Source organism: Heptranchias perlo, chromosome 29, assembly GCF_035084215.1.
Source record: "Heptranchias perlo isolate sHepPer1 chromosome 29, sHepPer1.hap1, whole genome shotgun sequence".
Classification (NCBI taxonomy): domain Eukaryota; kingdom Metazoa; phylum Chordata; class Chondrichthyes; order Hexanchiformes; family Hexanchidae; genus Heptranchias; species Heptranchias perlo.
Window position 1 is genome coordinate 17,906,417 of NC_090353.1, and position 14,641 is coordinate 17,921,057.

The 14,641-nt window shown below is 48.7% G+C and overlaps 1 protein-coding gene across 1 annotated transcript in view; it reads left to right on the top strand.

Annotated features, from left to right (window-relative positions):
• The window catches only part of LOC137299459 (dedicator of cytokinesis protein 7-like), a 174,570-nt gene that overhangs the window by 36,189 nt on the left and 123,740 nt on the right, over positions 1-14,641 (top strand). Inside the window, 2 exon segments of the mRNA XM_067968199.1 lie at positions 3,417-3,510; positions 11,713-11,875. Of these exon segments, the coding sequence (XP_067824300.1) occupies positions 3,417-3,510; positions 11,713-11,875 (257 nt within the window).

A 14,641-nucleotide genomic window follows, 5' to 3' on the forward strand; every position in this document is an offset into this window, starting at 1 on the left:
TTCCTCTTCAGTCAGTTTCTCTGTGACTTCGTTTTGTGTGTGTTTCTCAAAAATAAATTTGCTCCTTAATCCCCTCCCCTCCTCTCCTGAAGGTGCTGACTCTCACTGCGGTATGGTTTAACAGGCAAGAGCATCCATTGGGACTTTTCCCAAGTGACTATTCTCTGTGTGTAAACCCAGACAGTAGAGCTTGGACTGAGAGCTCGACTGGCAGGAGGGCAGAGTGCAAATCGTGTCCACCCGACATAACAAACTGACTCCGCTGTAGATTCTGGGGTCAGCCTCATCGTTATTTTTGGGTGAGCTCCAGGCATCAGAAATGCTCCTGATTCAAACCTTGCCAATAGAATGGGAAGGGGTTGGGGGTGTTAGGTCCCAGTCCCCCAGTACCTCTAATTTAAAATTCTTGTCCTTCTCTTTGTCTCTCTTATCTCTGGATCCTCTCTGGGCTCTACATTCCCCATAACTCTCCATTCTTCGCACTCTGGCTTCTTGTGCATTTCCTCCTTTGTCCCACCATTGGCGGCCGTGCCTTCATCCCCCTTGGTTTGTTACTCTGAAATTCCCTCCCCAAACCCCTCTGCCTTTACTCCTTTAAGACCCTTCTTAAAACCCGCCTCTTCAATCATGCTTTTGGTCACTTCTCCTAATCTATCCCTCTTTGGCTCAGCATCTGGTTTCCTGTTGCCACTGAAGCACCCTGAGACATTTTTCTACATTTAATGGCCCTATACCAATGCAAGTTGTTGCTTCATTTGATTATATAACAACAGCGACAGCACTTCAAAAAGTAATTCATTGGCTGTTAAATGCTCAGGGACATCCTGAGGATGTGAAAGGCACTATATAAATGCAGGTTCTTTATTTTTATGCTTATATTAAATTTGTGGCCTTTTGTTGTTGGTGAAAAGAATCTATCAAGGTTTATTTTATATAACTCTTTGTAAGAGTTGAGTCCATGTTGCCTCTTTTAAAAATTTGGATGAATTAATTATGTGCACAATGAATCCAGACAGATGGACAGTCTCTGTATTCAGTGCATGTGTCAGCTGTGGCTTAGTTGGTAGCACTCCTGCCTCTGAGTCAGAAGGTTGTGGGTTCGAGCCCCACCCCAGAGACTTGCGTGCATAATCCAGGCTGACATCCAGTGCAGTAATGAGGGAGTGCAGCACTTTCAGATGAGATGTTAAACCAAGGACCCGTCTGCCCTCTTAGGTGGATGTAAAAGATCCCATGGCACTATTTTGAAGAGAAGGGGAGTTCTTCCTGGTGTCCTGGCCAATATTTATCCCTCAACCAACATCACTAACACAGATTATCTGGTCATTATCACATTGCTGTTTGTGGGAGCTTGCTGTGTGCAAATTGGTTGCCACATTTCCCACATTACAACAGTGACTACACTTCAATTGTACTTCATTGGCTGTAAAGCGCTTTGGGACATCCTGAGGTTGTGAAAGGCACTATATAAATGCAAGTTTTTCTTTTCACTAGTAAATACTATCACTAACCCACAAACAGGTGGACAGTCTTTATATTCAGTGCACTGTAAAAACTATCACTAACTACAAACAGGTGGACAGTCTCTATATTCAGTGCACTGTAAAGACGATCACTAACTACAAACAGGTGGACAGTCTCTATATTCAGTGCACTGTAAAGACTATCACTAACTACAAACAGGTGGACAGTCTCTATATTCAGTGCACTGTAAAGACGATCACTAACTACAAACAGGTGGACAGCCTCTATATTCAGTGCATTGTAAAGACGATCACTTACCCACAAACAGGTGGACAGTTTCTATATTCAGTGCACTGTAAGACTATCACTAACTACAAACAGGTGGACAGTCTCTATATTCAGTGCACTGTAAAGACGATCACTAACTACAAACAGGTGGACAGTCTCTATATTCAGTGCACTGTAAAGACTATCACTAACTACAAACAGGTGGACAGTCTCTATATTCAGTGCACTGTAAGACTATCACTAACTACAAACAGGTGGACAGTCTCTATATTCAGTGCACTGTAAAGACGATCACTAACTACAAACAGGTGGACAGTCTCTATATTCAGTGCACTGTAAAGACTATCACTAACTACAAACAGGTGGACAGTCTCTATATTCAGTGCACTGTAAGACTATCACTAACTACAAACAGGTGGACAGTCTCTATATTCAGTGCACTGTAAGACTATCACTAACTACAAACAGGTGGACAGTCTCTATATTCAGTGCACTGTAAAGACGATCACTAACTACAAACAGGTGGACAGTCTCTATATTCAGTGCACTGTAAAGACGATCACTAACTACAAACAGGTGGACAGTCTCTATATTCAGTGCACTGTAAGACTATCACTAACTACAAACAGGTGGACAGTCTCTATATTCAGTGCACTGTAAAGACTATCACTAACCCACAAACAGGTGGACAGCCTCTATATTCAGTGCACTGTAAAGACTATCACTAACCCACAAACAGGTGGACAGTCTCTATATTCAGTGCACTGTAAAGACTATCACTAACCCACAAACAGGTGGGCAGTCTCTATAGTCAGTGCATTGTAAAGACTATCACTAACCCACAAGCAGGTTGTCAGTCTCTATATTCAGTGCACTGTAAAGACTATCACTAACCCACAAGCAGGTTGTCAGTCTCTATATTCAGTGCACTGTAAAGACTATCACTAACTACAAACAGGTGGGCAGTCTCTATAGTCAGTGCATTGTAAAGACTGTTGCCAACTACAAACAGGCGGACAGTCTGTTGATGACCCACAGACAGTACTGATCTGACGTGATCTTTTTAACATGTAGAGGATGGGTCCAGGGAGATTTCTGATGTATAAAGTCTTTGACCTGAAAATACTGAACTTTCAGGTCATAACAACTCGCTGTGTTTAAAAAAAAATGTCTCCTCATCTCACCTCTGGTTCTTTTGCCAATTACCTTAAATCTGTGTCCTTTGGTTACCGACCCTTCTGCCACTGGAAACAGTTTCTCCCTATTTACTCTATCAAAACCTTTCATGATTTTGAACACCTCTATTAAATCTCCCCTTAATCTTCTTTGCTCTAAGGAGAACAACCACAGCTTCTCTAGTCTCTATGTAACTGAAGTCCTGGTACCATTCTAGCAAATCTCCTCTGCACCCTCTCTAAGGCCTTGAAATCCATTCTAAAGTGTGGTGCCCAGAATTGGACACAATATTCCAGCTGGGGCCTAACTAGCGATTCCACAGGGGAATATCCACATTACCAGCAGTGCAAGAGCCCCTGTGTCCCTTAGAGTATTTAATGGTCTATCCTGACGCTCATGGTCTGATTAACTGTCCTTCAGTGTGGCCCCATTGTCAGATTGCTTAGAGAAACTGTGTCTGGATAAAGAATCCTTTTCTCTGTGTTCAGGAAGAAGATAAATTAAGTGATGAAGACCTGATGAAAATTATCACAGATGAGAAAAAGCCGTCACCTTTACAGAGACGGCAGCGCAGAATCGCAGGTAAATGATAAAACGGTCGGCAATGGTCCCTGGGAATCCTACACTCCACAGCACACTCACCTGGTCCCTGGGAATCCTACACTCCATAGCATGTTCACCTGATCCCTGGGAATCCTACACTGCAGTACATTCACCTGATCCCTGGGAATCCTACACTCCACAGCACACTCACCTGGTCCCTGGGAATCCTACACTCTGCAGTACATTCACCTGATCCCTGGGAATCCTACACTGCAGTACATTCACCTGATCCCTGGGAATCCTACACTCTGCAGTACATTCACCTGGTCCCTGGGAATCCTACACTCTGCAGTACATTCACTTGGTCCCTGGGAATCCTACACTCTGCAGTACATTCACTTGGTCCCTGGGAATCCTACACTCTGCAGTACATTCACCTGGTCCCTGGAAATCCTACACTGCAGTACATTCACCTGGTCCCTGGGAATCCTACACTGCAGTACATTCACCTGATCCCTGGGAATCCTACACTCCACAGCACACTCACCTGGTCCCTGGGAATCCTACACTCCACAGCACACTCACCTGGTCCCTGGGAATCCTACACTCTGCAGTACACTCACCTGGTCCCTGGGAATCCTACACTCTGCAGTACATTCACCTGGTCCCTGGGAATCCTACACTCTGCAGTACACTCACCTGGTCCCTGGGAATCCTACACTCTGCAGTACATTCACCTGGTCCCTGGGAATCCTACACTCTGCAGTACACTCACCTGGTCCCTGGGAATCCTACACTGCAGTACATTCACCTGATCCCTGGGAATCCTACACTCCACAGCACACTCACCTGGTCCCTGGGAATCCTACACTCCACAGCACACTCACCTGGTCCCTGGGAATCCTACACTCTGCAGTACACTCACCTGGTCCCTGGGAATCCTACACTCTGCAGTACATTCACCTGGTCCCTGGGAATCCTACACTCTGCAGTACACTCACCTGGTCCCTGGGAATCCTACACTCCACAGCACACTCACCTGGTCCCTGGGAATCCTACACTCTGCAGTACACTCACCTGGTCCCTGGGAATCCTACACTCTGCAGTACATTCACCTGATCCCTGGGAATCCTACACTCTGCAGTACATTCACCTGGTCCCTGGGAATCCTACACTCTGCAGTACATTCACCTGGTCCCTGGGAATCCTACACTCTGCAGTACACTCACCTGGTCCCTGGGAATCCTACACTCTGCAGTACATTCACCTGATCCCTGGGAATCCTACACTCCACAGCACACTCACCTGGTCCCTGGGAATCCTACACTCCACAGCACACTCACCTGGTCCCTGGGAATCCTACACTCCACAGCACACTCACCTGGTCCCTGGGAATCCTACACTCCACAGCACACTCACCTGGTCCCTGGGAATCCTACACTCTGCAGTACATTCACCTGGTCCCTGGGAATCCTACACTCCACAGCACACTCACCTGGTCCCTGGGAATCCTACACTCTGCAGTACATTCACCTGATCCCTGGGAATCCTACACTCTGCAGTACATTCACCTGGTCGCTGGGAATCCTACACTCTGCAGTACATTCACCTGGTCCCTGGGAATCTTACACTTCATAGCATGTTCACCTGATCCCTGGGAATCCTACACTCTGCAGTACATTCACCTGGTCCCTGGGAATCCTACACTCTGCAGTACATTCACCTGATCCCTGGGAATCCTACACTCTGCAGTACATTCACCTGGTCCCTGGGAATCCTACACTCTGCAGTACATTCACCTGGTCCATGGGAATCCTACACTCTGCAGTACATTCACCTGGTCCCTGGGAATCCTACACTCTGCAGCACACACACCTGGTCCCTGGGAATCCTACACTCTGCAGTACATTCACCTGGTCCCTGGGAATCCTACACTCTGCAGTACATTCACCTGATCCCTGGGAATCCTACACTCCACAGCACACTCACCTGGTCCCTGGGAATCCTACACTCCACAGCACACTCACCTGGTCCCTGGGAATCCTACACTCCACAGCACACTCACCTGGTCCCTGGGAATCCTACACTCCACAGCACACTCACCTGGTCCCTGGGAATCCTACACTCTGCAGTACACTCACCTGGTCCCTGGGAATCCTACACTCTGCAGTACATTCACCTGGTCCCTGGGAATCCTACACTCTGCAGTACACTCACCTGGTCCCTGGGAATCCTACACTCTGCAGTACATTCACCTGGTCCCTGGGAATCCTACACTCTGCAGTACATTCACTTGGTCCCTGGGAATCCTACACTGCAGTACATTCACCTGATCCCTGGGAATCCTACACTCCACAGCACACTCACCTCGTCCCTGGGAATCCTACACTCTGCAGTACATTCACCTGGTCCCTGGGAATCCTACACTCTGCAGTACATTCACCTGGTCCCTGGGAATCCTACACTCTGCAGTACACTCACCTGGTCCCTGGGAATCCTACACTCTGCAGTACATTCACTTGGTCCCTGGGAATCCTACACTCTGCAGTACATTCACCTGGTCCCTGGAAATCCTACACTGCAGTACATTCACCTGGTCCCTGGGAATCCTACACTGCAGTACATTCACCTGATCCCTGGGAATCCTACACTCCACAGCACACTCACCTGGTCCCTGGGAATCCTACACTCCACAGCACACTCACCTGGTCCCTGGGAATCCTACACTCTGCAGTACACTCACCTGGTCCCTGGGAATCCTACACTCTGCAGTACATTCACCTGGTCCCTGGGAATCCTACACTCTGCAGTACACTCACCTGGTCCCTGGGAATCCTACACTCTGCAGTACATTCACCTGGTCCCTGGGAATCCTACACTCTGCAGTACACTCACCTGGTCCCTGGGAATCCTACACTGCAGTACATTCACCTGATCCCTGGGAATCCTACACTCCACAGCACACTCACCTGGTCCCTGGGAATCCTACACTCCACAGCACACTCACCTGGTCCCTGGGAATCCTACACTCTGCAGTACACTCACCTGGTCCCTGGGAATCCTACACTCTGCAGTACATTCACCTGGTCCCTGGGAATCCTACACTCTGCAGTACACTCACCTGGTCCCTGGGAATCCTACACTCCACAGCACACTCACCTGGTCCCTGGGAATCCTACACTCTGCAGTACACTCACCTGGTCCCTGGGAATCCTACACTCTGCAGTACATTCACCTGATCCCTGGGAATCCTACACTCTGCAGTACATTCACCTGGTCCCTGGGAATCCTACACTCTGCAGTACATTCACCTGGTCCCTGGGAATCCTACACTCTGCAGTACACTCACCTGGTCCCTGGGAATCCTACACTCTGCAGTACATTCACCTGATCCCTGGGAATCCTACACTCCACAGCACACTCACCTGGTCCCTGGGAATCCTACACTCCACAGCACACTCACCTGGTCCCTGGGAATCCTACACTCCACAGCACACTCACCTGGTCCCTGGGAATCCTACACTCCACAGCACACTCACCTGGTCCCTGGGAATCCTACACTCTGCAGTACATTCACCTGGTCCCTGGGAATCCTACACTCCACAGCACACTCACCTGGTCCCTGGGAATCCTACACTCTGCAGTACATTCACCTGATCCCTGGGAATCCTACACTCTGCAGTACATTCACCTGGTCGCTGGGAATCCTACACTCTGCAGTACATTCACCTGGTCCCTGGGAATCTTACACTTCATAGCATGTTCACCTGATCCCTGGGAATCCTACACTCTGCAGTACATTCACCTGGTCCCTGGGAATCCTACACTCTGCAGTACATTCACCTGATCCCTGGGAATCCTACACTCTGCAGTACATTCACCTGGTCCCTGGGAATCCTACACTCTGCAGTACATTCACCTGGTCCATGGGAATCCTACACTCTGCAGTACATTCACCTGGTCCCTGGGAATCCTACACTCTGCAGCACACACACCTGGTCCCTGGGAATCCTACACTCTGCAGTACATTCACCTGGTCCCTGGGAATCCTACACTCTGCAGTACATTCACCTGATCCCTGGGAATCCTACACTCCACAGCACACTCACCTGGTCCCTGGGAATCCTACACTCCACAGCACACTCACCTGGTCCCTGGGAATCCTACACTCCACAGCACACTCACCTGGTCCCTGGGAATCCTACACTCCACAGCACACTCACCTGGTCCCTGGGAATCCTACACTCTGCAGTACACTCACCTGGTCCCTGGGAATCCTACACTCTGCAGTACATTCACCTGGTCCCTGGGAATCCTACACTCTGCAGTACACTCACCTGGTCCCTGGGAATCCTACACTCTGCAGTACATTCACCTGGTCCCTGGGAATCCTACACTCTGCAGTACATTCACTTGGTCCCTGGGAATCCTACACTGCAGTACATTCACCTGATCCCTGGGAATCCTACACTCCACAGCACACTCACCTCGTCCCTGGGAATCCTACACTCTGCAGTACATTCACCTGGTCCCTGGGAATCCTACACTCTGCAGTACATTCACCTGGTCCCTGGGAATCCTACACTCTGCAGTACACTCACCTGGTCCCTGGGAATCCTACACTCTGCAGTACATTCACCTGATCCCTGGGAATCCTACACTCTGCAGTACATTCACCTGGTCCCTGGGAATCCTACACTCTGCAGTACATTCACCTGGTCCCTGGGAATCCTACACTCTGCAGTACACTCACCTGGTCCCTGGGAATCCTACACTCTGCAGTACATTCACCTGATCCCTGGGAATCCTACACTCCACAGCACACTCACCTGGTCCCTGGGAATCCTACACTCCACAGCACACTCACCTGGTCCCTGGGAATCCTACACTCCACAGCACACTCACCTGGTCCCTGGGAATCCTACACTCCACAGCACACTCACCTGGTCCCTGGGAATCCTACACTCCATAGCATGTTCACCTGGTCCCTGGGAATCCTACACTCTGCAGTACATTCACCTGGTCCCTGGGAATCCTACACTCCACAGCACACTCACCTGGTCCCTGGGAATCCTACACTCTGCAGTACATTCACCTGGTCCCTGGGAATCCTACACTCTGCAGTACATTCACCTGGTCCCTGGGAATCCTACACTCTGCAGTACACTCACCTGATCCCTGGGAATCCTACACTCCACAGCACACTCACCTGGTCCCTGGGAATCCTACACTCTGCAGTACATTCACCTGATCCCTGGGAATCCTACACTCTGCAGTACATTCACCTGGTCGCTGGGAATCCTACACTCTGCAGTACATTCACCTGGTCCCTGGGAATCTTACACTTCATAGCATGTTCACCTGATCCCTGGGAATCCTACACTCTGCAGTACATTCACCTGGTCCCTGGGAATCCTACACTCTGCAGTACATTCACCTGATCCCTGGGAATCCTACACTCTGCAGTACATTCACCTGGTCCCTGGGAATCCTACACTCTGCAGTACATTCACCTGGTCCATGGGAATCCTACACTCTGCAGTACATTCACCTGGTCCCTGGGAATCCTACACTCTGCAGCACACACACCTGGTCCCTGGGAATCCTACACTCTGCAGTACATTCACCTGGTCCCTGGGAATCCTACACTCTGCAGTACATTCACCTGATCCCTGGGAATCCTACACTCCACAGCACACTCACCTGGTCCCTGGGAATCCTACACTCCACAGCACACTCAACTGGTCCCTGGGAATCCTACACTCCACAGCACACTCACCTGGTCCCTGGGAATCCTACACTCCACAGCACACTCACCTGGTCCCTGGGAATCCTACACTCTGCAGTACACTCACCTGGTCCCTGGGAATCCTACACTCTGCAGTACATTCACCTGGTCCCTGGGAATCCTACACTCTGCAGTACACTCACCTGGTCCCTGGGAATCCTACACTCTGCAGTACATTCACCTGGTCCCTGGGAATCCTACACTCTGCAGTACATTCACTTGGTCCCTGGGAATCCTACACTGCAGTACATTCACCTGATCCCTGGGAATCCTACACTCCACAGCACACTCACCTCGTCCCTGGGAATCCTACACTCTGCAGTACATTCACCTGGTCCCTGGGAATCCTACACTCTGCAGTACATTCACCTGGTCCCTGGGAATCCTACACTCTGCAGTACACTCACCTGGTCCCTGGGAATCCTACACTCTGCAGTACATTCACCTGATCCCTGGGAATCCTACACTCTGCAGTACATTCACCTGGTCCCTGGGAATCCTACACTCTGCAGTACATTCACCTGGTCCCTGGGAATCCTACACTCTGCAGTACACTCACCTGGTCCCTGGGAATCCTACACTCTGCAGTACATTCACCTGATCCCTGGGAATCCTACACTCCACAGCACACTCACCTGGTCCCTGGGAATCCTACACTCCACAGCACACTCACCTGGTCCCTGGGAATCCTACACTCCACAGCACACTCACCTGGTCCCTGGGAATCCTACACTCCACAGCACACTCACCTGGTCCCTGGGAATCCTACACTCCATAGCATGTTCACCTGGTCCCTGGGAATCCTACACTCTGCAGTACATTCACCTGGTCCCTGGGAATCCTACACTCCACAGCACACTCACCTGGTCCCTGGGAATCCTACACTCTGCAGTACATTCACCTGGTCCCTGGGAATCTTACACTTCATAGCATGTTCACCTGATCCCTGGGAATCCTACACTCTGCAGTACATTCACCTGGTCCCTGGGAATCCTACACTCTGCAGTACATTCACCTGATCCCTGGGAATCCTACACTCTGCAGTACATTCACCTGGTCCCTGGGAATCCTACACTCTGCAGTACATTCACCTGGTCCCTGGGAATCCTACACTCTGCAGTACATTCACCTGGTCCCTGGGAATCCTACACTCTGCAGTACATTCACCTGGTCCCTGGGAATCCTACACTCTGCAGTACATTCACCTGGTCCCTGTGAATCCTACACTCTGCAGCACACTCACCTGGTCCCTGGGAATCCTACACTCTGCAGTACATTCACCTGGTCCCTGGGAATCCTACACTCTGCAGTACATTCACCTGGTCCCTGGGAATCCTACACTCTGCAGTACATTTAACTGGTGAGACTGATCCCTCCACTGCCTCTGAATTGTTATGCTGCTTGTACAACATCCAATATTGGATGAGCAGAAATTTGCTCCAACTAATTATTAGGAAGACCAAAGCTATTGTCTTCGGTCCCCCTTTACAAACTCCATTCCCTAGCCACCCACTCCATCCCTCTCCCTGGCCACTGTCTGAATCTGAACCAGACTGTTTGCAACCTTGGCATCCTTATTAACACTGAAATGAGCTTCTGATCATCACCATGACCATCTACTTCCACCTCCATAAAATAGCCTGTCTCCGCCCCTGTCTCAGCTCATCTGCTGCTGAAACCCTAATCCATGCCTTTGTTACCTCTAGACTTGACTATTCCAATGCTCTCCTGGCCGGCCTCACACCTTGCACCCTCTGCTGCCCATATCCTAACTCGCACCAAGTCCCGTTCACCCATAACCCCTGAGCTCGCTGACCTACATTGGCGCCTGGTCCGGCAACGATTTAAAAATTCTCATCCTTGTTCTCAAATCTCTCTATGGCCTCGCCTCTCCCTATCCCTGTAACCTGCTCCAGCCTGACAACGCACCAGGATCTCTGACTCATCTAATCCTGGCCTCTTGCGCATCCCTGATTTCCTTTGCTCCAGCATTGGCGGCCGTGCCTTCAGCTGCCTAGACCCTAAGCTCTGGAATCACCTCCCTAAACATCTCCATCTCTCTACCTCTCTCTCCTCCTTTCAGATGCTCCTTAAAACCTACCTCCTTGACCAAGCTTTTGGTCACCTGCCCTGATGTCTTATGTGGCTCAGTGTCAAATTTAGTTTGATATCGCTCCTGTGAAGTGTCTTGGGACGTTTTACTACGTTAAAGGCGCCATATAAATGAAAGTTGTTGTTGTTGAATCCTATACCCTGCAGCTCACTCACCTGGTGAGGCTGATCCCTGGGAATCCTATACACCACAGCACACTCACCTGGTCAGCTGGTGTATTGAATGTAACTGTTACACAGTTTGAATGTGGCTGTTTAATGCGTTGAATGTGACTGTTCTATGGGTTGGGCAATTACTTGGGTTGAGATGTGTTCACAAGATTCTCCATTTTAAATTGAAGGTGTTTTTCGATTTGAAGTGTCCCCCGTGACAGACACTCCGTCCTTTTGCTTCAACCCGGACTTTTTGGAAGTAAAGGGATCAAACAATGAGAATTCCGAGTTGACTTTGGAAGTTTTAGAATTCCCTCTGCCAGGTGTTTCTGCTCCACACACAACGTACAGGTAAGCGGGAGTTTGCAGCTTTCATTCCCAAATGGTTTAATTGTGGACTATGTCAGCTGGGGTCAGACTGACAAAGATTGTAGCAAGGTGACTCTGGACGGTGGCCCAGGCATTTCTCAGCAGCCTGTGGCATCACCCAGATAGCTGAGGTTTGAGGCACGAACTAGGAGTTTAAAGTTTTGGTAACTCTGCTGCAGCCAGAGTGAGATTGCTGTTCGTGTCGGTGAGAATGGCTGAATTCTGGGGGCGCGGGTGCAGAGCAGGCCCCATGGTGGGGTTACACTATGGGGGGGTCGTGTGAACGTTACTGGTGGGGGGGGTGGGGGTTGGCTGCATTACTTGAGTGAGGGTGTGAGTAGGTGGTGTTACCTGGGGTGAATTGGTTGCATTAATGGGGGGAGGAGCAAGGTGGTGCTGTTACCTGGGGAGGGGGGGAGGGCAAGATGGTGGCGTTACGTGGGGAGGAGGGGAGGGCAGGATGGTGGCGTTACCTGGGTGGGGAACGTGGTGACTCTATCAACTGGGATACGTTGACTGCAGTTGGGTCCGAGCAGCAGGCCACAAATTGACCTTTCAGTTGTCTTCAGCCAAGCTCCAATTGGTCAATTTTTTATCTGCTGTGCTGAACTAAGGGAACATTCTTCCATTAAAGGTTTTTATTGAATGGCAATAAAAGTTTGAATAAATTCTACCCAGTTCATCTTTCACAATAAGATGAACAACTGAGTCAGCAGCTAGTTTGAGGGTTCACTGGCACTGATCTCCCAATGGAAAATAATGCGGTGACTTGAAATGTTGGGATGTTATTGTAAAGATTGTTTCACGCCTCCTTTTATTCAGTAATTTGTAACACTCTGTGGAGATAATGGTGATGTTTGGCTGTGTGATGGATTTGAGGTTCTTGGTGAATCTGGCCTGAACAATACCTTAACCTGGCGTCAAATCTGTCCAATCGGGCTACTGGAATTTTGGGTTGGGCTGTGCGATTGTATATGCAAATCTAAATGATCCAATCAAGTCAACAGCCTATCACAAACCGAGGTTGCAAGGGTTAATGTGTTGCATGGTATATTTACAGGTATACTGCAGTGTGTACTGTATTAGAGACTTTTCAAAACATTTGATGTTTGTGGTCCCAAATTAAAAGGGAAACTAAACCAAACTGAAAGTGAGCAGCCTGATGACGAGGTTAGTTCCTAAAAAGTGCACAGCTTGGACATAGCTGGTCATCCCGCTACTGATAGCAGCCTGACTCTGAGGGGCTGAGCTTATGGTGATATCGACTGAGAGCCCTGGCGTGCAGAACAGTTGTTTCTTTTTCTATGTTGTGCAGCTGTCTATTAATGGGGAAATTTCATGGAAATGATCGATTGTCTTGTACAGTTTAGGTGAAGGGGTTACATTCACCATAGGATGATAGATAGGAGAATGATTCCATTGAACACTGAGTGGTAGATGGCCCGTGTTGCACTTTGAACGTACTCTAACTGGAGGGCAAAAAAGCAGAGATCCTAATGGCTAAGAGGTAATGTCTCTGAGCTGTTTCGATTCCTGGTGTAGGTGCTGCCTAGGTGGCAGTAGGACTGCAGCTCTCCTGCATTGGGAAGGGGAACAGATTAGCCAGTCTTCCTCCTTCTGACTGTTTCCTTGGTAATTCTCACTCTTGTAAAACACATTATGAAATAGAGACAGATATTCTTGTTTGTCACACGCATCCTACACTATGACCTGTACAGTGACCTGTCCCTCCACCTTCATCAGGTGCAGGCATCATTAGCTGCCCAATATCTCAGTGCTCTCTGCCTACCACCCCCCAAAAATAAAACAACATATTTTAAGGTACCAATTGGTGACATTTACACCTACCTTTAGTCACCCACATTATTGAGGACCTGTGACTGACTGGGATATAAAACCATTCTTAGGAGCTGCTCCCCATGTAAGGCTGAGTTCTCAGGGTAAGCACCTGTTTGAAATTTGTTAATGTACCATTGTTAATGTACCATTGTTAATGTACCATTGTTAATATACCTTTGTACCATAGTGCAATTACTTTCAAACTTTCCTGTGTGGGGGACCCCCTGTAAATATTGAGATTTTTCGGGTCTCCACCCAGAAGGAACGGTTCCTTCATTGCAGAAACGTTTTACTCTCCAACTACAGGAATAAAATATTAGTCAATAATTGCAGACATCTTGGGAATCTCATGAAATCGCCGTTTGAAAAACTAGTCTATTGTGATGTTTTTATGTGCTGTGCATCAGTAATGGCTAATTTAAGAACTGAATTAAAAGCAAAATAGGGTCCCATCTGTAGGATCTTATCATCAAAGAGCAGCTGGATCCACTCAGTCCTCACTTTGTTTTTTCTGGCTGATTTGTCCTCGCAGATATTTTGGGGCCAATTGTAGCATTGGTTGCTAGCACATGTTGTATTTAGTCTGTTTCTGCCATCTTGTGGTTATAACCTGAATACTTGAGTTGCAATAATGTGAGCAACATTCAGGTCGAAGATGGACCCCACACTAAGCTGAAATATCTCTCTTTGACAATTGGATTTATAATCTCCATTGTTCTTACTCTAAGTGCTGACTGATCCCACCACACAGCGCAGCACATTTTCAACGATGATATTTCTGAAGTGTGTAGATGTTGGATTGTTTTAAAAATGCAACTGGTTCACTAATGTCCTTTAGGGAAAGTAACCTGCCGTCTTTACCCTTACTCAAATCCCAAACCAACGTGGTTGGCTCTTAACTGCCCTCTG